At 34.9% G+C, this 24,994-nt stretch overlaps 1 protein-coding gene across 10 annotated transcripts in view; it reads right to left on the bottom strand.

Moving 5' to 3' along the window:
- Positions 1–24,994, bottom strand: part of ADAMTS6 (ADAM metallopeptidase with thrombospondin type 1 motif 6) — a 333,405-nt gene that overhangs the window by 36,726 nt on the left and 271,685 nt on the right. For 8 of the 10 annotated variants that reach the window (XR_005234665.2, XM_037982239.2, XM_037982240.2 and 5 more), the window contains 2 exons: positions 24,577–24,715; positions 7,137–7,266 (listed from right to left, as the gene is read on the bottom strand). Coding sequence is in view for 9 of the 10 variants with exons in the window: in XM_037982239.2 (XP_037838167.2) it covers positions 7,137–7,266; positions 24,577–24,715 (269 nt within the window). In the remaining variant the exon portion in view is untranslated. Of the gene's footprint in view, positions 1–7,136; positions 7,267–7,359; positions 7,402–23,826; positions 23,916–24,576; positions 24,716–24,994 lie in introns of those variants that run through there. The other 2 variants (XM_073014733.1, XM_037982243.2) reach the window with 2 other exon arrangements.

Here is a 24,994-nt window from a genome sequence, read left to right as displayed (position 1 = left end):
TAAATATTTGCTGAATGTCTACTCTGTTCAAGGCATTGTGCTTTGTTTTATAGAAGAAAGTAAGATCCAGTGTTAGGAAAACAGTTCTCCAAAATCATGAAAAGAGCAATGATGGAACCAGGACTAGATTCCCCATCGACTGCTATTTCAATCAAAATTCATTTTAACATTACTGAATAGTAAAATATAGGTTACAAGCATGGGATCACAAAGCACTTTCTTCAATCCATAATTATAAATCATGCAGTTATTCTCAATGGACATGCTCATGCTTTTGGGTGGCAGACTCCTGAGAGAAGAATATGGAAGGCTTAATAACAAATTTCTCACTATTTCTGTGAGCATAGCACCATTGTGCCAGTTTTGTACATGGAAGATAATACTTTAGTGAAGTCAGAGTACTAGTATCCTAAATTTGAGCCTGCATTAAGCCAATTAAGCAACACTGGCCTTTGTCCATTATTATTCATATTGTCTTTACTTATAAAGAAAACCAGCATTTAGAAATATAGTTAGCCAGTTTTTCAAATTTAAATTGTATTTTATCAACATCTACAAATTTTCAGCCTAAAATTCATTTAAAGAACGATGATTTAATTTTGAATCCAAAAAATCTGACACAAACATTTTTTCTAAGTCATTTTCCAAGGGAGATTTAAAGTAATTTTCATATTCTTTCCTTTCTGTTTTCCACAGATGAACATGATCCCCAGTTGTTAGCACCATTTTTGGTAAGGAAGAAAATGTGTACTGAAAATAATAACTTGCATGCCAACCGTAGTGAAACTCTGATTCAACTTTGCAACAGTGATTTCATCACCAAGATTAGGGGATAAAACAGAAATGTGTATTACAGTCACAAACAGTTCAGTCACACCACCTCCAGCCATGATCTCATTAGTTCTCATAATGTAAGAGGGATGGAGGCCTTCAAATTAAACACAGGTGCCCCGAGTAACCACAATGATTCAGAAGTGTTGCAAAGGGTCAGGGACACCTCTGTCTTTTTATTCTTTGTCCCCTCTTCCATTCCATCTCTCCTCAGAAACTTAACCTAGACGTATCACTCTAGCCTTTAACTTGGAATATATGAAATTAAAAGTATTAATCACCCTCCCAATTTCCTTTCTGACTTTAACTCTGATTTCAGGCTTCACACTCAGTCCCTGTTGCATCTTTATTGCTCATCATACCATCCCGTCCCATGTCTCTCTGAAGGATTAAATCACACCCGAGTTATTTAAATAGTTTTGCAATTCTACCACTGCATCTGCTTGCCTCAATTTCTCCACTCTGCCACATAGTTTAAGACATACTGCCTCCCTTGTCTTCCTTCTGCATGACCCTTTGATGGCATTTTCTTTCTCTGTCTTCTTTCCCTCCTCTAGATTTGGTGGTAAAAACATGAATACAGAAATTATCTCTGGGAATATAAATTGCTGAATCATTATAGGTGGAACAATTCTGGGGCTATTTCTTTCTGAGCTTTTCCCAATACTCAGTGATCAAATTGTCTTCATCTTCACAAGTCCGTCATAGCCATTAGACTTTACCAATTAGCGGGATTCATGTTCGAGTGTCTGAAATAAGAGTGGCTTGCTGCAGCCTGTGTAATCGGACCTACAGTCCCAATCTCTTATTATTACAAACAATAGTATAATTTGGAGAAGGGAATAAGAGAGACAGTATAAAAAAATTGCCCCAACCATGGTAAACCAGAATATTTTTGAAGAAATAATCATCATAAACCAGAATATTATATTTGCTTTTTAATTTAAAGGAAAATGGCAGAGCATATGAAAATAAAGTGATATTAAATATTTGGATTAAGAGAGAGAGTTCCTGGGCTTTGTCCCAGAGTCAGGGGTCTAATCATCAACGTTTTTATAAACACAACATAGCAAAATTGTAAAAATCTTCAGAACTTGACAATAATATCTTTACTCAAAGAGAGATTCAGTTATATCACCTACTGTCTACTTACAAAGATAAATAACTTTCCTACGTTTTAAAAGAACTTAAAAAAAATTTCACAACAAAAAGTTGGTAAAAATATAAAAAGAAATTTTTTTCATTTCTCAGCTAATTGGAAAGTGAAACTAATATTAAGCAGAATGCTCTATGCCCTAAACATTATACAGTCAAGGTTTTTGTAAATTTTTAAAAATCAACATGATAAACATCTCTAAGTTGTAGCAACTGAGAATGTGTCAATGAAGCAAGCAAAATTAGATGTATTAAAGTGCCACCAGACATTTGATTTGTACCTTACAAAGCTGGAGATGTCTGATATAATGGGAAAAACATCACTGGATATTAGTATACCTCAGTCTGTGAAATGATGGGAGTTGACCTAAATAATTTCCATGATTCTTCCTAGGTCTTAAATTTTGGAGTTTTATAGATGACTCTGATGAATCTTTTTCTAAACTTAAAATAAGAGATGATAGTTGTCCATGGGTGAGGTCCAATGACTCAAAATAATGGTTATTAAACATTATACTTCAAAATATACCAGTTAAATAAAACCTAGCCACTGGATAAAAATTAATCTCTTCCCACCCTAAGTTTCCTTCAGCACTTTTGCTTATAACTCTCTTATCATACTTAATAGATTTTGTCTTGTACTATAGTTATTTTTATATATATTTACCCAATTAGATTACCCTCAGGAAAGGGAACCATTTCTCCCCAAAGTGCAGTGTCTTCCAACTTGCAGTTGATTAATAAATGTTTTTAAATTCTTGGTCACAATGTTATTAAAATGAATAGTTCTCTTGTTTTCTCCTCTCTGGTTTTCACAATTTTAAAAACACGATATCATACAGGAATAATATTTATCACTCAAAGATTCTTCACATGAAGTCATATGCAGAAATACTCTTGCTATTAAAACACGGCATGGTAAAAACTGAACTCAGCCTTTCTCTTTGAACTCCAACTTATTTTTTTTTTTCTTATGGTTGGGGACTAGCTTCTTACCCATCATATCCTTTAATATTAATTCTTTTCCTTTCCTGTTCCAGTTATTTAAGGCTATATCATGGATCCCACTACTTTCATTCATAGTCACTTTACTACCTTGACTACTATACTTTTTCTCATAAAAGAGTTGCTGCTATGACCACGCTAACTTTCCTCAGCAAGGCCTCCTCTGGGTCTTCAAAGTCTTCCAAATAAACATAATATTATTTCTCTATCAATTCCTCTTTTGTCTATTCTTCCTAGTCCTCCGTCATTTTCTCTATAAGGACAAATCTTACTGTTCTCCCTTTTTGTACACTGTACTTATAAATTATCTCAATATAATTAAAGACATTTGAAATATTTCATTATTTGAAAAAATACTTTCTGATAAAAAATACCATTTAGAACTTTAAACTAATGGTATAGGGAAAACAATTGTCATTGAAAATAAGTATAGATCCTTTCCTCAAATCAGGCAAAACATTTCAGATAGATCAATGTTTACATTAAAAATAAAAAAAGAAACTTTGAAAGTATAAGAGTGGGGAAGACCTTTCTAAACAGTATACCAATGAAGAAATAAAGGTCTGACAGCTTTCTTAAATAAGATTTTCTAAATTTTATAAGTAAAAATACATCAAAACACTATAAATGACATGGAAAATAGATGACAAACTAGGAAAAAGTATTCAGAACACAGATAAAAGAGTTCATATCCTTAATACATTAAGAGTTACTGCAAATCAATAACAAAATAATAAATACTTCAATAGAAGTATTGATAAAGTAGTTCAATAGGATAGGCCATGTGTAACAAAATAATAAATACTTCAATAGAAGTATTGATAAAGTAGTTCAATAGGACAGGCCATGATGATAAAAGGCAAAAGAGAAGTAGTACAAATGGCCACTAAATATAATTTTTAAATGTTCAGCCCCATCAGCAGTCCAATATATGCAAAATAAAACAGCAATTAGATATCAGGGCTTTTTCCCCTATAAAATAATGAAAGATTATTTTTAAAATAATAATACCCATTGTTGTTCACTTCCACGAAATGGCATTCTCATAGACTGTTAATGGGAAAATAGATTCATACAATCTTTCTGGAAAGTCACTGGACAACGTGATCTCAAAGACTAACATGTGCTTCCATTTGAACTATAAATTATTTTCTTCTTTATTTAGCATATATAATTATAAAGAACAGTTTCAGAAGCACAAATGGTTAATGCTGCATTATTGCCAGGGGATCAAAATAAAAAATACAGCCAAAATTGTTCAACAGTGGAACACCAATTTAAATAAACAATCACATATCTCCTAAATGTTGTCAAAGACTTCAAATGTTCAAAATGTTGAGAACTGACTATAAAGTGTCATAAATAGTATAATACAATTTTATTATATATACATGCCTCTGTATACATAGAAAAAATACTGGAAATATATACATCAAAGTATTAACAGTGGTTTATAGGTTTTTTTGTTTTCTTCTTTTTGCTTATCCGCCTATCACATGATCATCTAAAAAAAAATCTATCTGCTTTATTCACACTCATGTAAAGTTTTATTGAATTCAGTGGCCTTTCTATGATTTCTATCTCTATAATACCAACGTCATCTGGGAATCTCAGATGATCCCTGATATTTGATGGTTTGACCCAATGATTTTTCAACTTTACAATAGTATGAAAGCAACACACATTTAGTAGAAACTACTTGAATTTTTGAATTTTAACCTTTTCCTACCCTAGCAATATGCAGTACAATAGTCTCTCTAGATGTTGGGCAGCAGCAGCAATCTGCAGCTCCCAGTCAGCTACGCTATCACGAGGGTAAACGTCTAATACTCTACAGCGTACTGTGTTGCCAGATGATTTTGCCCAATGGTAGTGTTCTGAGCACATTTACGGTGCACTGGGCTATGCTATCACGTTCAGCAGGTTAGGTGAAGTAAATGCATTTCAACTTACAATGTTTATCAGGATGTAATCCCACTGCAAGTCAAGCATATACGATAACCATTTTGAAGAATTAAAATTTCCTTTTTCATAGTCTGAATTCAAAAGACTAAAGAAGAAATTAAAAAGCAACTAAGAGAAGTAAGCTAATAATGAGTAATATTTTAAATATCTACATTTAGGTCTTTCAAAAAAAAAAAAAAAACCCAGCAGACTAAACTTTCTATTCTCCCCATATTCTCGGCATCTTTTCTTTCGAATTCCATTATCCATCTCCAAACTTAAATAAGTAACTTCACTTCAGAACTACATAAGGAAAGGAGACAGAAAGCTTAATTTTAATATTGTACATCAATATGTCAATTATCCTTAAACTGTTATAAAAAACAAACCTCCAGTGTAATACTCAAACACACAACATATGGGATGAAATGACCAACAACTGAAATCTCTAAGGACATTGGACATTTAAGCTTTTAAGCTTAAACAAATGAAAAAGCTTAGGCCAAAATGGAATAGGGTGTGACCAGGCTCACTCAGATGCCTTCAAAGGCTGATCAAATGCCAAATGTACTACTTAAGATCCTGAGTGTCAGAGAATTAACGTAACAGACTGAGACTCACAATGACATGAAAATATGCTGAAGTTACTGGAAACATGGAAAGGGACAAAACTGACCCATGGATTTTGAGCATCCCTTTGCTTTACAGTTTTTCAGTTTCTCTTGAGATAAATTTATAAAAATATATGGCAGAAAAAAGGAATGTGAAAAAAATTTAATAACTTGTCTTTGTAATACATATGACAGGTCACATTTCCATACTTTCCCATGTCTGGGTTTTAAGAGATTAGTTATATGGTGATAACATTTTGAAAAGAACTCAAAGTAAAATTACAAAAGTCTTAGAACAAAAACTATCACTCTAGATTCCTTGTGCTTCCTATTTGGTTGCCAATACCCTACACCTCTTCAAGGGACTAGTAGTGAGTATCACCTTTAAGATTCAAATGTCCAGGCAGACACTGACTTTAGATAATGGAAGTTCATAAGGCATGATTGCTTTGGAACAAGAAATGCACCTTGAACAAGAAATGCACCTTGGTTTAAACATTATTTGGTATATGGATTATTCATGTATTGTAAGTTCCATGTTTTTGTAGCTCCACTCTAGTCATTTTTAGAAAAGCTTCATTATAAAGTTTTTCTCTCCAGTTGTAGAGAGTTTGGTACATACAAATTAATTTGCTTATTCTCTTTTGCCTTATCAGTTTCATGTTGGGATAATTAACTAACCAGGCAGGTAACAGTTCATCCAATTTCTCAAACAAGAATGAAATGCCATTCACACGTTTTCTCCTGCAGTTGTCAGTCAGGCAAAATCTCTGCAAAGATTACTTTCATCATGATCAACTCAACATCCATTATCTTTTTTCACATAATCATTGCCTTTTGCTCAATCAAGAAACCCTTCTGTTCTTACAGATTATAATGTGTGGCTCACTGAGAGCAGGTCTCATTTCAAACCATCATTAAAATGAATGGGCTCTCTCCTTGTTAATCCCTTTACAATGAGTTGTAATTGCTGCATTAATCAACAGAAAGAGACTGAAGTATACCTCTATGCCTGTACCCAACACTCAGAAGATAGGATGCCTTACAACAACAGAACTTAAAACTGGGTTAGCAAATTAAAGCCGTGATACTCTATTCCAGAGTATTTCTAAACCATTTTAAAAATCCTTAGGGCTTTAGGACAAATATCTAGAAAAGACAGTAGTGTAAATAAATCACTATATTTTATCACATCTAAGACATGTTCTTTTATGTACCATTAAGAAAGGGGGAAAATGTCAATTATTATCATGAGACACCATTCGCTGCACGTTGAATCCTAATTTCAGAGATGTTAAAATGTGAAAAGATGTGTGCTTTAGAATTGATGAAATATGATCATTTCCAGCATTGTATCAGAACAAAATTCATTGAAGTTCCTGCTTTAAAGAAGTTAATAACTGAAATTTGTGGATAAATAGGAACCTTGCTCAGTAAAACAGACATCAAAATTCCTCCCTCTCAGGATGTTTTCTACCTTTTTTCAGTCTAATTTATTCTCATCATATAAATATATTTCCAAACATGAATACATAATGTTTTCCTCTTTGCACCTGAAGAAAATAATTCTCACTTCTTTCCCTTACTTACTCAGGTGGGCAGGGCTCAGTGTTGCAGGCTCTTTGATTTTCAGGTGGCTTACTGTCAGGGTCACAGTAATTGTTCTGGACAATGGAGTTGTCATCCAACCTTTTACAGACCACCTCTTGTCTTTGGACACCTTGAGAAAAGGAGGACATCATTAATTGAAGAGAAGTTTACCTTCCATTAAGTTAGGTATGCATAGCTTTCCTCTGTGGGGAATTGACCTCAGTGGATCACTGCCGTCTTATCTGTTCCACATCGGACTGCTTCTCTAAAATGGAGAGAAGACCTGGTCATTGTACTGAAATTTTAGGCAAAGTTATTGTTCTCATATTTAGAAATATAACTATTTCAGAAAAGAAACTATTGGTAATCTTAAACAATTTTATTCACAATTGTACATTCTTCTTCGTGCTTCCCTTAAAAAACAAAACAACAGATTACAATTTCCCAAAATAATATTATCAGATAAAATGTACAAATATACATTTCAATGCAAAACAATGATTGTATATTTATTTAAAAATAGAACAATAGGGACAAATTTACTTTTTGATATTTTGTAGAACAGATCCCATCTATTTAGTTTTTGTTAGGAATACATCACATCCACACATTTCATTTTTTCTTCCATTTATGTATTTATCTCTCTAAAAGCCCATTCATTGTTCAGAAATTAGAGATTGCAGTGGGCCTCTTTTGGACTATAGCCAACTAGTCTGTTTATTCCAACAGAGTTGATCCCCTGTTGATTATACCATTGTCAAATAAATACATAGTTCATTCAAATATTAACTTATCTCATTTTTAAAAATTAGTCTATGTGATCTGTTTACCACAGCTAAAAATATTCTCATACAGTTTATAAAATATTAAATATATGTCAATCAATTATTGGCAAAGATAGTCACCATAACTTGCTCACATTTCACAAAATACAAAGACACACACAAACACACACTCGTATTTGTAAATGTTCCTGGTGAACAGATTTTATGTATACTCATTTTCTCTTTAGTCAAGGAATCAAAAGCAGCAGATAGGTATATCAAGATATCAAAGAGAAACAAGTCAAACTACAAGACAATGCTAACTGTTTCAGATCATATAGTGGTAACAGGTTATTCCTGGCAACAGAAATAAGAGCACAAACTAAACTATTCCCCCACTCACCCACCCCATCTCTATAAACAGGTAGGCTAAATTACCCAGAAAGAGTTGTAAAAGCAGCATTAGCAGTATCCAGGAAACCACAGCTTCACACCTAGCTAATCCCACACAATCCTTCAGTTGTTTTTCTTTCCCCCCGCCCCCCCGCCACTGCCCGAGTTGTTTTAAGTAATAATGCCCTAAAAAAAACAGTGTGATCACAAATTAGGGAAATATATGTGAAACAGGATCATTCAGTGAAAGAAACTGTCACCTAAAGAGCTAGACACCAAATGCTTCCCCCAAGTTCCCCTAAATCATGGCAATTCTGCAGGTGGGAATGCCTCCGTTATCATGTTATGCACACCTTTAACTAAGCCCTTTAATTTAAAGACTCACAGGGCAAACTATTAAATCCACCAAGCTCATGAGACTTAAATCCTGTAGCTCCATGACAGTGGTGAGCAGTTATAGAAAGTCTTTTTTTATTACTTGCAGTGACCCCGGGCTCTTGCTGATCACCTTCTGCAGTCATTTTTTATGTTTTCCTAAACTTAGGGGTCTTAAACATAGTCAAACAACTTACTGGCAAAATATCCTAGAGTATGTATTGTATTCCTTCCCTCCCAACCCCTAAAATAAGCCAAACGACTAAGTTTATGTGACGACAACAGTTTGGAATTTTTTAACTATTAAACTTTAGATTTTTTGAGGGAAGAATGATTCACATCAGGCATAGTTGTGATCCATTCACAGATGTTCCATGATATTCATCGGATATCTCCCCATTGTGTCATTCCAGTGGGCAGATAACTAGGTCCATGTGGTCCACCTAGACAGATACCTCTACCATTAGTCATAGGAGTCAACTACCAACTGCAACAGTGGCTCAGATTATCCATCCACCCTGATTCAATATTTTGCCTCTATCAGGGTGAGCAGGGGACTTTTTTTTTATCAGTTAGTGTGATTTTTTTTTTTTTAAGTCATTCAAACATGACTGTACTTGAAGCAAGAACATTGGCACTCAATAATATATCTTGGTTATTTCTCAGGAAAGAATAAACATTCTCAACACTACAAAATACAACTGATCTGGTTTTGTTTCAGTGGCAGAAACATTAATTCAGGTTCCTAGGGTTAAGTTAAAGAAAGGAGAAATTTATCTTGACTTGTAGAAACTGAATTAAGTCAAGATAAAATTCTTCTTTCTTTAACTTAACCCTAGAAATGTTGTTTGGCTATAATTACATTTGTTTTCAAAAGTAGCCTTTATTGCAAAATCAGGGACTCTACAATTTGAATCATAGATGAGATATGAGTTAGTAGAGCTGAGATTTATATTTCATTTTAAGGTAAATTCTAACAATGTATGTATCTTGAAAAAAAATTTGGCACATAATATTTGTTATCAAAAATTTGGAAAATTACACAAAACCACAAGGAAGAAAATAAAACTGACCCATAGTCCAATATTTTGTTTCAGACCCTTAACTTTCAGGGCTATTTTGCTCTTTAGTGGGATCCAATAATTAGTTTAAAAATTACATATATACCCAAACTAAAACTGTCAGCTAAATGCAGTTGGCAGGTCATTCATTCATTTACTCATTCATTCAACAGAGATAGTTACTAAACCAAAGCGTTGTGTTTATGAGATATAAACACAGTATCTCGTATGAGATACTGGGCTAAGTGCTAAGAATTATGAATTGACTTAATTTTGATTAGGCCTTCCTTCCATACTTCTTAAAAACTGGGAATCAAGAGTACTTGGGGGTTCATTTTAGCTTCATAATTTCAGAATGCTATTTTTTTATGAAGTAAAAATTAAAGTCCTTGAATAGACAGCTGAAACAGCTCTATATTTTATGAAGATGCATTTTTTTCCTTGCGTTCGTCTTTTACTAATTTTCTTCTAGAATGTTATATTAGACAGTGTGGTATTTCACACTCAAGAGTTGACTATACCAGTAATCTATTCCAAATCTTCCTACAACACTGTACTATCTTCCTCCAACAGCATACAGAGCTCCTTCCAACTATTATTCCCACACTTGGCAGATTTACAGACTTTTTTTCTTTTTAAGTCAGTAGCAACAGGATAACTCTATAAACCAATGCATCTAAATGAATGGATTCTTAAACACATACTTTTGAATTACAGAAAATGCAGCTTTTAACTTTAGAAAGTAGAAAATACAGATCAACTGGAAATAATCTAAACTAAGTCCACAAGAGAAATGATTGAGTTTAGATTCTTTTTATATGATCAAGCGTCTTGTACATAACTTCTTTTAAAGTAGTCTGTAAAACATTGCTAAGATGTTGATTTTAAACCCGGTTGGGAATAATTACATCCAGTTACACGAAACCACGATGCCTTCAAATCTAAAGACTTACAGTTTATAACAAAAACATAAAATGTCCACATGACCAGTCAGTGTGTACCTAATCAAAAACAAAATTCTAGTGGCTTAGTGTCCAGATCTCCTGGAGATAAGCAGATGTTCTGCAGAATTTAATAAAAATAAACTAATTATATTTTATTCTTAAACACCTAAAGTTACTGGCATGCAAACTGTATGTATATGTTTTTTAATGCAATCCTTCTTCCATGCTTAAAAAAAGTAATGGCTTCATATTACAAAAGTTAATTATAAAAGATGATATTGCCAATATATATTTACTTAAAACCCTCTACAAAAGGTATATTCTGTTTAAAGACTTTTAATTTGCTTATCTTTTCATTCTTTGATACTAAAGATTCAAATATGATGGTCCTTAACATGGAAATGTAACCCTCACTTTTTGTCCATAAGTTTAAATGTCAGATCCTATATTTAATTTTCTGCCAATAGTTAAAAGTTAAAGATCTGTTTTCCCATCAAAGGTTATTTTATACAATGGGAAGAAGGCATACTGCACTTGAATCACTGCTCTAGCTACACATCAAGAAATGGCTTTAATAGTATTTTTATACAGTATATACCAAAGGAAAATGTGCAAGAAGCCCACCAAAGGGCAAGTGAGTCCTGGATGGAAACCATCTGCTGTTCTTACTCTAGGGGGTGGTGATGGTTCAAGTGAGTCCCAGTCTGAGCAAAGATTTCAGAGACCATCGCTCCTCTTCATTTCTTGCCTCCATTCCAATCCCTCTACTCCTCTTATCAGCTGCCCAATGTGTTCCTAGCTCTCTCTTCTTTCAGAGAATGAAATAATTTTGTAAACTCATTTGTAACACAGTATTTGGCAATATATTGCTTTTCTCAGGGCAATTTACCATCTTAAAAGTAGAAAGAAGGCACTCAATGCACAGAAATTACAACTTGAATTTAACTTGCAAGGGTGATATGTGTTAAACCGAGAAGGATGGGTCGGGGGTGGTGAAGGGCAGGAGAAAGACCTTCTAAGTCTTCTCAACTCTACTCATCAGTCCCATCATTTCAGTGATAGACCATGTATGGATAAATGGGCATTCTATAACCACCTGTGAGTGAGTCAATAATAAAAAGAAAGAAGTATAAATGTATTCTTGGAACTGATGGGCTAACCAACATCTAAACAATTTAAATTAGTGGCATAGCACATTATATCTACCCAAGAAACAGTTTTCTGGAGAAGGGGGAAACATTAAAAAGTCAGAGTTTGTACTAAAAATGTGTCTGCTGGCTAAGGCAACAATTTGCTTAACCACAGCATCCATAGTAGCTAGCAACCAAGACAACACTATATAACTACAGTATACAGAGCATATGGCCAGCAATATTAATTTAATTTAAATCTTTAATGCAGATAGCATCCAAAGAGTGACAAGTGCCAGGAAAAAAAATGTCTCTCTGCTCTGCCTTTCACTGCTGGAATCTGGCTGTTGTGCCGTGTGATTGTTGGCCAGACACAAGCATTTGCAGGGCAGAGCAAAGCCCATCTGCCTTGGATCTAACAGCTGGAACCCAGGGTACCAATCAACTCCACCCATATGGTTCCTTCTTTCGAAGAGCCTCCTGCTAGTTTTTATCTTTCAAAGGCTTCCCTTCTCTTTTCAGTGCCTTACCTTCTGTCCTTTTCAGTGTCTTTCCTTCTGTCCTAAGCAAAACTGGATGTCCTCAGGAAACAGGATGATCAAAAGCAAAATGTAGCTCTAAAATATTGTATTTTTCTAGAACAACTGTGTTTAGTAATGGTAAGGTAGGGTGGAACATACATATACTGAGCTTATCCCTGGAGAGAATTCCTATTACTCCTTAGCTATTAAGAGTAATCTTTTCCATATAAAGTATCTAACTTTTTAACTAATTTAGTTTCTACTATGTCTAATGTATACTTTTTTAGTACTATAAGGGAGAAAGTTACTGAGTAAGACAAGTCTTGACCTCAATGGGATTACATTAAAATGGGGATAGGGTGGAATAGGGCAAGTATCATTATAATTATATTACATGATGAAAGATATCTAATAAAATAGTGCATTTTCAGGTCTAATATTTTTAGTTTATAGTTTCTCTATTTTGTCTTATTACTGTCTGATTTCTCTTTTCCTGATCCTCACTGATCTGAAGGACTCTTTTCATAGCCAAATTACTATATCATTACTTTTCACTTTATCTTGTTCCTTTGTTTTTCCTCATCCCAAATTCTGCCATGTTTGGTTACCTCTTTTTGACTTCTAAGTGGTTTAGATAAATGACCTAAGGCAAGTTTTCATTCTTCTTTGTAAAAGGAGATAATCAAATACATAGAGATAATTTAGAATGTTTCTTCCAGATCCAAAATTCTATAAAAGTTGCCTTCTCTTCTCTCCCTCCACATTTCAATTGTTCAACATTTTTTTCTACCAATTCTCTCTCTCTTATGTGTCTGCTTTTCTTCTGTATTCTACAGAGTAAGTCTAGAACACAGGCATGTTTCTTTTCATTTGGTTTTGTAGTCTTGTTTCAGTGCCTAAGTTTGTACCAGTGTAAGGTACGTGTCAAAGGGGTTACACATGTCAAGAGGCAGAATAGTAACTAGAAATAGGAAATTGTGAAAGGTAAGTTTCCTAATATGAAGAATTAAATCATGCTGGTATACCCAGCATGGGTGTCCACGCTAACGCCTGTAATCTCAGCAACTCGGGAGGCTGAAGCAGGAGGATCACTTGAGGCCAGGAGCTCTAGCCTGCAGTGAGCTATTACTGTGCAACTGTACTCCAGCCTGGGCAACATAGCAAGACCCTCTCTCTAGGAAAAAAAAAAGGATTAGTTATATTATACTAGAAAGTAATCTCCATGACCTTAAGTAAGAGCTTGTTATTGGTATTTTATTTAAATTTTAGAGGAATATTGTTGAGAGTACAAAGGCCTTGAGCTTCTTCCACACAGTGTGATGTATTTATCATCAATAGACAGGCTTTTCTTTTAAACATATATAAAATCCCTTTCTTGGAACCAAATCTTGAAATATTTCAAATTTGAGTTAAAATAAGGATCTAATCATATACTAACTCTATAGCTTTTAAACTAAAATCGTCATTTTCTTCAAGTAAAAATGGAAATAGTAATATCATAAGTTCCCACAAAATCAGGATGATCATGCTTACCATAATAAAATGCTTTATTTTTAAAAGGCTTTATTTTTTCCAAAAGTATTTTATGCATTCAACCTTGTAAAGATGAATAATGTTATGACTGTTAAAAATACTATTTTGGAAAGAATTTTTGTGAAGTGAAACATGACCTGTGATATATACATCATTAATACAACAGGAATGCACTCAAACTTTGGTTTCACACTCACCCAAGTTTTTCAGTGAGTGAATATGTATCCAAACCCTGCTCATGTTAGGGAAGAATATAATTACTAAAGCAATAGAGATGATGAAAGAGGACTGATGAAATGATGAAACAGCACTAGGAGAATATTTTGGCTTAGAGATTTCTTGCCTTCGGTTACCAATCTTCACATTAGAGAAAATGCAACCAACAACGTGCAGAGGTAAACAGTAAAACATGTCAAGATTATCAAAATAATCCTTCATATGTAAGACTTTAAGCTTAAGTTATATTGAAAATATACAGGAAAATTCAAAGAACTTTTGTAAAAGTAGTTATATAGGGGAAATCATATGCTTAAGGAAAAAAGATAAATGAAAATTATTATAGATAAATAAATGAATACACATATTAGCTTCCAGAAGTGTGAACCAACCACAAACATGAGTTTGTAGGGAAGAGTTACTCTGCAATCTCAAGAGCCAAGTTATACTAGAACTAACCCAACAAGGTTAATGATGACAGAGTCTAGGATCTTGGGGGCTGTGATGTTCACAGGTGCCCTGTTATGATGTCAGGTATAGTTAATCCCAGATTAAAGGACACTCTTCCTTCACAACATTGAAAGTGAACTGAGAGGAGGGAATTGTGGGAGAGATTGAATAGGGGGATGTCATAGTTAATGCAGTGACAGACCATTGTCTAGTCCGATAAATATATTATTTTTCAAAGACCAAAGTGAAAACTAGGGAATAATGATGAACAAAGCTGAATGCAAACCTTTATTCTTTCTAAACTCAAGTCATTTTTTTATAGGGGATTTGTATTATTTTAAAATTCTCAGTGATAGGTTTTATATCTCAGTTTGATATATACAGGACTCAAATGTAAAAAGACCTTCATGATTTCAAAAAATAATAGTACATTGTACAACCCCACACAGAAACTATCTTTCACAGGGAATTTTTCTTTAAAACTAACTGTACAACTATGTTTCTTCAGAGGGAAATGAATGGCATTGAATAAAGTGCTTTTAACTATTCAAACTAAAGTTTCCCTCTGTAATCTTTTATTTAACGCTGAAAATAACTTCTGGATTGGTAACTCCTAAGTCAAAGATAAGCACATTTGTTATAGGATTCAACCTTTTTATGTCTTTCACACTTAATTTCAACCAAGTCTATTTTGAATCTTGAAAAAAAACAACTGGACTTTGTTTTCCTATGCTCCATTTGGGGCTCCTCTGCTTTGAGTTTCTGTGAAAGGTACAGTGAATGTGTCCTTTATAAGCTGCAATACAAGTGTTAGTCATTATTTTTGTTATTATGTCTGTAAAACGTAAGTCTCAAAACCCTTGTTTGTTTGAAGCACATTCTGTTAGTTCAGTAATAATGTGAATTAACCTCTTAGTGATATTAAATGTGTTAGACATCTTAGAATTGACAAAAAATTAAAAGGACATCTGTGAAAATGTAAAGCATTTGTCTCTGTTTTATCTGGTACTTTGAGAGCTGTTCTCTTTTAGTCAGCTATTAGTACTGTCCTAAAGACTGTACTACATATTTTCTAATAATTATTTTTTAAAATAATTTAAAAACTGTCATTTTAGAATGGACTTACTATACTTTTAAGTCTACATTATGCTTGTGTTGTATCATTCCTGAAAACAATAAAATATATAATAGGAACAAATGTTTCCAAGAAACAATGCAGAAATATCCAACTTTTTAAAGGGGCCAAGGCATGATAGATTTGTTAAAAGTAATCTGAAAATTGTGTTATTAATAAATGCAATAGTATAGGTTATCACATAAAATTGTTAGCTGTCAGGAAAGAAGTTGCTAACAATTTCTCCTTTAAATATATAGTTCCTTCTTTCCTTCCTTTCTTTTTTTCCTTTGCTTTAATCACCCACCATTCTTACCCCAAACTAACAGAGATGGAGAAAGGAAACATATTCAGGAGGACACATCAGAAGGAATATAGATATGAGAGAGAAATTTACATATTATGCAAAACCTCTAGTCTCTTAGCTAGAAGTACAGAAGAGTCTCCAGTTTTAAATTCCAAACATCACCAGGGCCCTGAATAATGAGCAGCTTATATGCATTTATTTTCTCTTCTGAAATGAAATTCAACATCTAATGAAAGGAAGTTAGGTGACATTTTTAATCCAACTTTAATGATACTCATTTTACCCTAAATTAGGGGTTCTCAAACTTTTTCAGTTCACAGTATCCTTAGTATCTCCAATTTTTAAAATAACATCCCCAAGACAGAAAAAAAATGACTAAGAGTCTTACTTAGTAGTTAGTTCCAAATAACTTACTTATAATGATTTGTATGCTGTAAGATCAATATAGCTATGTTTCCCCTGAAAATGTACAATGTTCTGCAGTGCCCTTGGGCACCTTCGTACAGTTTGAAAAACACGGTCCCACATCAGGAAAATTCAAAATAGTAGTTGGAAATCATATAAATCATCTTAAAAATCTCAAAGAGTCAAAACCAGCCACAACATGTATAAGAATCCAGATGACTTGGGGAGGCTGAGGCGGGTGGATTGCCTGAGGTCAGGAGTTTGAGACCAGTCTGGCCAACATGTGAAGCCCCGTCTCTACTAAAATTACAAAAAAATCAGCCAGGCGTGGTGGCATGTGCCTGTAATTCCAGCTACTCGGGAGGCTGAGGCAGGAGAATTGCTTGAACCAGGAAGGTGGAGGTTGCAGTGAGCCATGATCGTGCCACTGCACTCCAGCCTGGGCAACAGAGCCAGACTTCGTCTCAAAAAAAAAAAAGAAAAAAAAAAAAGAATCAGGCACAGATTCAAAAAGTAAAATAAAAAGAATTTGTCCTAGCTCAAAAAAAGGAAGACGTAAATATCTTCTATGTTTATATGCTGTTCTCTCTCTCACACACACACACACACACATGCACACACAAATATACACACACACAGACTCATAAATTAGGCTCAAAATGACATTCAGGGAAGAAAAAGTATAATAAAAGACACATCAAACACACAAATAAAATTAGACTATGTAAATGTAAAAGAAAAAGTAATAATAGAATTTTAAATAGTCAATGATGACTGATCAGAAACATTCCTGTATAACCATATAGTATACGTAAAATAAAATCTGTGCTCTTTGATCTTCAAACAAAATAAAAAATATCTCTAACAGTAAACCAGTCTCCTTCCTAACTCCTCATTAATCTAAGCATAGCTTTATCTCTTCCCCCAAAGAGCTGCAAAGCAATGTTTAGCAGAGAGATGCTTTTGTGTATTAGCAGAAACTTGACCAAATTAAGTTCTTTGGTATGTAATTTTCATACTTCTATACAAAGAAGAAGAAAGAAAAATCTAGAAAAATATTTGGAGAAAGTAATCAGGAGTGTCAATAGAGCCAATGGCAGGACAAAGACTGTATATTTAGAGCATAAATATAAAATTGTAATAAATATAAAATATCATATGTATTTCTGATATTTATTTGTACTGAAAATAAAGTATTCTTAAGGTTTATTTTCTAACAGAACAGGTACAAAGTTAAATACAACACTACAGCATCAATTATCGGTTAATGGGCTTTGGAAGGTTTCACTTTAAAGCCTAAGCATTGTATAATATTAAGTAAGAAGAGGGGATGGGAGTGAAATGAGAATGGTATGAACAGAGGGAAATGAGCACACACCCAGAAGAGTAGGGTAGAAAATTATCATGAATATTGCTGCATTCTGCAAAGATTCATTCCCTTAAAGAAAGTAATTTCCTAAAAAATAGAAGGCCTTCTCTGATTAGAACTGTAATTTAAAAGAAAACAAATTGTATCAGTGTTCATAATAACTGAGTTCAAACAGGGGCCATATGCCTCTTCTATTCTGACTTGTGCATCTAAATTAAAGTTGGTTGAATACCCAACCATCTACTCATTTTAGCTCTGTTAAGTATCAGATAAACTTGAAATTAGAATAAATTTCTGTTTATTCTAATAAACAGAAATCTGTTTAGCACAATTTCAGTCAGTTTTAAAAGCATTTATTACATTAATTGGATGTTTATATGATCCATCAAGTGAAGGAAGACTGTAAATATATAGGCATGCCCGAGGCCAATGGCCATATTAAACAAAATTATGAAATTAAGTAGCATGCTATCCCTTCTTTCATTCCCTTCTCTGATGCTCCTCTCTACTTTCCCATCCCAGATACCCATTCCTAAGTCTCATAACCTTAGAATTCAACTAGTAGCCACTTAAAAACAGAGATATGTGTTAGTAATGCTCCCAGAGGTATTTGCATCTGAATGTTAATTTTTTGAAGACTAAAATTTTTAATCAGTTTCAAAAGCAGTACTTCTCAACCTTGGCTGTACATTAGAATTACCTATGGAACTTTTCAAAATGTGATGCCCAGGCCATACCCCCAGCCAATTAAAGAAGACTCTCTCGGGGTGGGGACAAAGTATCATCATTCTTTAAAGTTCTCCTTGGGTATTCCACTGTGCAGCCAAAGTTAAGAATCATTGCTCTAGGGAAAGCAATTGAAAAAATGAAATTTCAAGCTAGTGAAGGAGATCTTTATGGGTGGGGATATATCATGTTTCCCTACTGAGGTGGCCAACTGGTGAAAAAGCTCTTTTTATTACAAGAGAATACTGCATTACTAAATTAAAAAGGTCACTAGAGACTAAATTGCTAGGTCTTGATTTCAGCAAATTACTTGAATTCTATCTATAAATTATGACTAATAATTTCAATGCCTATCTTATGTAGCTACTGAGGATGATCAAATGAAATACAGTACCAGAAAATGTTTTAAACTTTACAATTTTATTATTACATAGCTGAGCAGTAGAACCACCTGTCACCAAAAAAGATTAGTGATACTGTGGTTCCAACTATAATATGGATTATTACCTAAAAGACTTGTCAGTCTGTTTAGTGGGCATTTACTTTAGGAAATCTAAGTGTCTACCCTGGAGCCTCGAAGTATAGTTCCTGAGCCAGTGGCACCAGCAACACCTGGAAACTTAGAAATGTAAATTCGTAAAGCTTCCCCTAGACTACTGAATCAGAAATTGTTGGTAGAACATAGCAATCTGTGTCCTAACAAGTCCTTCAGGTAACTCTGATGTGTGCTTAAATTTGAGAACCACACATCTAGCCAAACATCAGTAAAAAGAGAATACGTATGAATAAAATCAAAGGATGAATATACAATATTTGTTATTTGAAACTTTTAGAAGTCACAGTGCATAAGTATACTGGCATAAATTACTACTTTTAAAAATCTGCTACAGCTTTGTATTTCAAAACAATACAACTTTCCTTACCCAGCCAAGATTTATTAATTAGCACCTGATTATAATCACTAATCCAATGGTAGCATATAAATTTGGGAGTCAGTAAATTACAAAGTACAAAATAAGTTTGGGTAAGGAATACAGAAACAAATTCTAGTAGCAATGGTTCTGGAAATAGTCATGATTTTGGGCTTGGATTTCTCTCTGAGGAAGAGTTGCAGCTGTATCTCAAAAATCACACGTATCCTGAAGACAACACCCCATAGCATCTCCATGTCCTTTTGAGGCAAAGGAAGTGTTTCATCACTGACTCAGAGAAAAGACCATTACTTGGACTGAATCACCAAAGTTTCCTGTAGCATTAGATTTGTCACTGGATCTGCTAAGCAACAGAAAATGTTTCAAGCTTCTTATCTTAAAAGATCTCATAAGATCAAGCTATCATTATTGCTCCCAAACTCAATTAAAGCCCAAAGGTCTGGATATTAATAAAACACATGCAGGACAATAACAAGTGAGAACACTGAAAGATCTTGTGAGACTGCCACCAAAAGTTCCTTGAAATATTTCTTGTTTTCTCTTTGTCACTTAAAAGAATTTTGACAGCCTTAAGACACCCAGCACCTCCTTGGAGAGATGAACATGGAGTATCCCAGTTAAGAACTGACTTTATCCCTTTTCCCCATCTAGCACTGCTGCGCCTGCAGGTCTCTGTCAAATGGTGGACAATAAATAAATAAAACACACACACACCTAAATACAGGTTGATAGTTCATGTAACAAACAGAGATACCATTTGTCAGATTGCTTATCCCCATATAGAAGGGGATGTGATAGTTTGCACAGCATATGCACATGAACTGCCAAAATATGGTGTGAAGATTGGCCTGACAAATGATGCCGCAGCGTATTATATTGGCCTGCTGCGGGCCCAGGCTTTTCAATAGGTTTGGCATGGATAAGATCTATGAAGGCCAAGCTGAGGTGACTGAAGATGAATGTATAATGTGGAAAGCACTGATGTTCAAAAGGGTGCCTTTGTCTGCTATTTGGATGCAGGCCTTGCCAGAACTACCACTGGCAATAAAGTTTTTGGTACCCTGAAGGGAGCTGTGGACGGAGGCTTCTCTATCCCTCACAGTACCAAACAATTCCCTGGTTATGATTCTGGAAGCAAATAATTTAATGTAGAAATACACCAGAAGCACACCATGGGCCAGAATATTTCAGATTACATGTGCTACTTAATGGAGGAAGATGAAGACGCTTACAAGAAACAGTTCTCTCAATACATAAAGAACAGCATAACTCTAGACATGATGGGGAAGATGTGTAAGAAAGCTCATGCTGCCAAAGGAGAGAATCCAGTCTATGAGAAGAAGCCCAAGAAAGAAGTTAAAAGGATGAGGTGGAACCATCCCAAAATGTCCCTTATATAGACAATAGACTTATTGACAGCAACAAACAAACAAACAAACAAACAAAAAATAAAAAACAACAAAAAAACTGACTTTAGAATTAATCCTTAGTTTCTGAGTGAAAGCTAGGTAGAAATGACTTCTTCTTGAAAGGTTTCTTAACTATAAAATGAAATTTCATGAAGGAGAAGATGACTCTGGCTTTTTCTTGGGTCAAAGTTCCTAAACCCTAAAGGGACTTCACTTCCCTCAATCATAAGCTTCCTGTATTTAAAGAACCTGGGGTTAAAAGTGAGGGTATGTATAAGAAGAGCAACTTCAATAATTGATTCCTACACTCTATATCCTAGGAAATATTTTCCACCTATTCAAAGTAAGCAAGATGGCTAGGTGTGGTGACTCACGCCTGTAATCCTTGCACTTTGGGAGGCTGACGCAGGTGGATTACTTGAGGTCAGGAGTTCAAGACCACCTGGCCAACATGGTGAAACTCCGTCTCTACTAAAAATACAAAAATTAGCCGGGCGTGGTGGTGGCACCTGTAGTCCGAGCTACTTGGGATGCTGAGGTGAGATAGTCGCTTAAACCCGGGAGGCAGAGATTGCAGTGAGCCAAGATCGCACCACTGCGCTCCAGCCTGGGCGACAGAGTGAGACTGTCTCAAAAAACAAAAAAACTCAAAACAAAACAAAAAACAAAGTAAAAAAGAGAGGAGCTTGGTTTTACTTACCTATGCTAATTAAAATTATACTGTTTTCTCCTTGGCAAAGCTTTGCCTCACTCTATAAGAAAAGTAGCAACTCTAAACTTTCATCTCCCACATTAGAAAGGACAAGCACAAATATATAATTGCCAAAATTAATTCCTTTTACTCATTCACTCATCTAGCACTTTGGGAGGCCACCACTGGCCTCAGTAAGGTGCTCAATAAAGTGCATTTATTGGGTACCTACTATGTTTCGGATATTGTTCTAGGGGCAAAATGAGTCTACAAAGATGCACAGACTTCAGTGATGAGGACATGGATTCCATGTGTCTAGAACACTGGATTTGGTTTCTCTGTCAGCCAAGACCAGTGGTACACACATTTGAGCGAGCATCCAAATCACCTGCAGGGCTTGTTAAAACACAGATTAATGGGCTCCACTTGAAGAGTTTCTGTTCAGTAGGTCTGAAATGGGGCACTCAAATTAGCATTTCTAACAAGTTTCTAAATGATATAGATGCTGCTGGGGGTGGGGAGCAGACTTTGAGAACCACTTACCAAAACAAATGGCAGCTCTTCACACCATGCCCTTCATCTGAAGAAGGCAAGAGCCTCAAGAATGCTCATAATCACCCACAACCAAGCCTAATGTGAGTTCCCAGAACCACCTCCAGTATCTAAGACCAGTAGTTCCAGATCACGGAAAGAAGGATAAATAACAAGGAAGAGAAAGCTCTCCCTTCCAGAGGCTTTTCTCCCTGTCTTTTTTTTTTTTTTAACCCCCTACCACAAGAAATCACTTCTATTTCTCAATACAAGTGTTATGGGAAAAAATGACACTCATCTAGACTTTTTACTTTCCTACTTCAACAAAATTATATTTTTTTCTTCCAAATTCAGTTCTCATGGCCTTTTTCCTCTTCTTCTTTGTTTTTTTGTTGGACTATCTCTTTTCTGAACACATAAAATCATAGGATTGAAGGAACATTGAGAATTCATTTAATCCCTTCTTGGTCTCAGACAAGACTGTGTCTAAACCATCCCCAAATATAGCAATTTCAGTACAAAGATGAACCGGCTCTAAGAATTTCCATTCAACCTTCTGTCGCATACTAATACGCATCCTCTTAGCTTTCTTTTCTACAAGCTAATCCACCTCAACTTTAGACGATCCTTATTAGATTTCCTAAACTTTAAATTATTTTAATTCTTCTTTAATAAGTTCATTCCACCTTGCCTCAGGGCCTGAATTATGTACGTACTGTTCTAGAAGACTTTTTGTTGGAATATGCAAAGGGAAAAGTTAATTTATAGAATAAAAAGAATTGAACTGAATAAAAGAAAGATACACGTATAAATGCCACTAAAAAATAATGCAATGGCATATACTTGATCAATTAGTTGCATATATTTATTTATTTAAAAGTGGTAATGCCCTATGGCTTTAAAAACTTTACATTACAAATCACCAGCCATTTTACACATAAAATGGATGGGAACTAGAGATCTTTTAAAATATGTCACAAATTATACATAACCATGTTTCATGATACTTTACACAGTAGAGAACATCAATATATTATTCATCTTTTTTGTTTTTTCATGTTGTATAGACTTTATATTGAAATTGGAGTTGTAGTTAATCATTGCTTTAATTCTGTATGAGATTAAAAATACTGAATTAGGCTGGGAGTGATGGCCCATGCCTGTAATCCCAGCATTTTGGGACACTGAGGCAGGAGGAATGCTTGAGGCCAGGAGTTCAAGAGAAGCCTAGGCAACACAGTGAGATCCTATCTTTACAAAAATTTTAAAAATTAGCCAGGTCGTGGTGGCGTGCTCCGGTGGTCCTAGCTACTCAGAAGGCTGAGGTGGGAGGATCACTTGAGCCCCGGAGGTTGAGGTTGCAGTGAACCATGATTGTGCCACTGCACTCCAGCTTGGGCAACAGAGCAAAAATCTATTTCAAAAAAAAAATAGTAATAAGTAATAAAATAAAAATACTGACTAGATTGTATGATAATTATTTCTCTAAAAATAACCTCTCCGATTTAAGACTTGAAAATCAGAAGATGCAAATATAAGACAGGATGAAGTCTACATAAAAAGCATATATTTCTGCATAGTTTAAAAAAGGAGTATAGGTAATATATTGGATGATTTACTTTATTTTAATTTTGCCCATTCTAAATATCACTATTTAAAATTTAATATTTGCTTCTGGAATGGTGAGGTGATCTAGTCCAGCCTAGGCCTGAAGGACAGGTTTGTTTCCTTGCCTATCAGGATCAAGGTGTACGGTGGAGGCGATGCATTTAGTCTCCAGAGAGAAGGAAGATGCTGCTTGCACAGCACTTCTACTCACCAGTCCATGCAGCAGCAAGGGTGTTGGCTTTGAAGGAAGCCAACTGTCCTGCTCTCCCAGCCAGAGGTAAAGAATTGCATTGGTGGCCACTAGAGGGAGGAGGATTAGGAATAGAGTAAATTGTAGGGAAAAGGCACCCATGAAAAACGCACATGGGACAACCAACACATCACCAACCACCGCCTAGCAGCTACCTCTGAGGGACTGTAATGGGGTCAGTATACACCATTAACCCAGAACCCAGATACCAGTAATTATTGTAGTATCCCAGTATACAGTCCCTTGATGGCAGGAGAAGGGAGTTTGAATAGGATTGTGGCAAACACACAGGCACGCAAACACACACGACAAGCACATAGCCGTACATTCTCATCTCCCATTACAAGAAGTTGCATCTGTGATGTCTGATTCTTGCTTATTTTCTTTTTTAAAACTTTTGATGTTCTTTACCAAGAATGTGTTCACGAAAGGCAAACAGCCCACCTTCAAGACAGTCTTGGGAGAAGCACCAGCAGAGACACTCATTGTGCCAAGATGTATTTTACCAACAAATCTGCACAAATTACATGAGGTTGAAAACAAATAGAATATAATATAATTAAAGCAAAGTTTCTTTTGCTAAATTACAGCTTGAAGCAAACCTGAAAGAAATGTTTCCAATTAGCTTTTTTAACAAACACAAAGCATAGCTCCGAATGTGTTTTGTTCTCCATCTTGCCCTCTGGGTGGGCTGCCTAGTGGGCATCTTACCTCCAGCACAAGTAGCTGAGCATTCTGACCAAGGCTGATGATTCCATGTAAAGCCAACTTCATTATCTCCACTGCCAGTTCGAGTGATGGGAACATTGAACTTATACCTAATTCCCAAATTCTGTTCTTGAAGCAGAACCTGCCATTGAAAACAACTGGTGAAGACAATTAAAATACAATGAGCCTTCATTCAGATATTTATTATTCCTTTTGAAGAAGAAAATTTCAAAACAAGTCTTATAGGAAATTTAAGATAATATAAAACACATGCATTTATATCAAATTTTCGCTTCCCATTTTCATGGGTATTTTGGAGCCATTGCTTTCATCTGTCTTGTTTGGTTATAAAAATACTATTCAAGCAAGAGCACGATGGCCTTAACTTTGTACAGTTCTAACACCCTTCGGTAAATCGTTT

This window comes from Chlorocebus sabaeus, chromosome 4 (assembly GCF_047675955.1).
Source record: "Chlorocebus sabaeus isolate Y175 chromosome 4, mChlSab1.0.hap1, whole genome shotgun sequence".
NCBI classification, from domain to species: Eukaryota; Metazoa; Chordata; class Mammalia; order Primates; family Cercopithecidae; genus Chlorocebus; species Chlorocebus sabaeus.
Note: the sequence above shows the minus strand (reverse complement) of the source record. Positions and strands in the feature narration are given on the sequence as shown.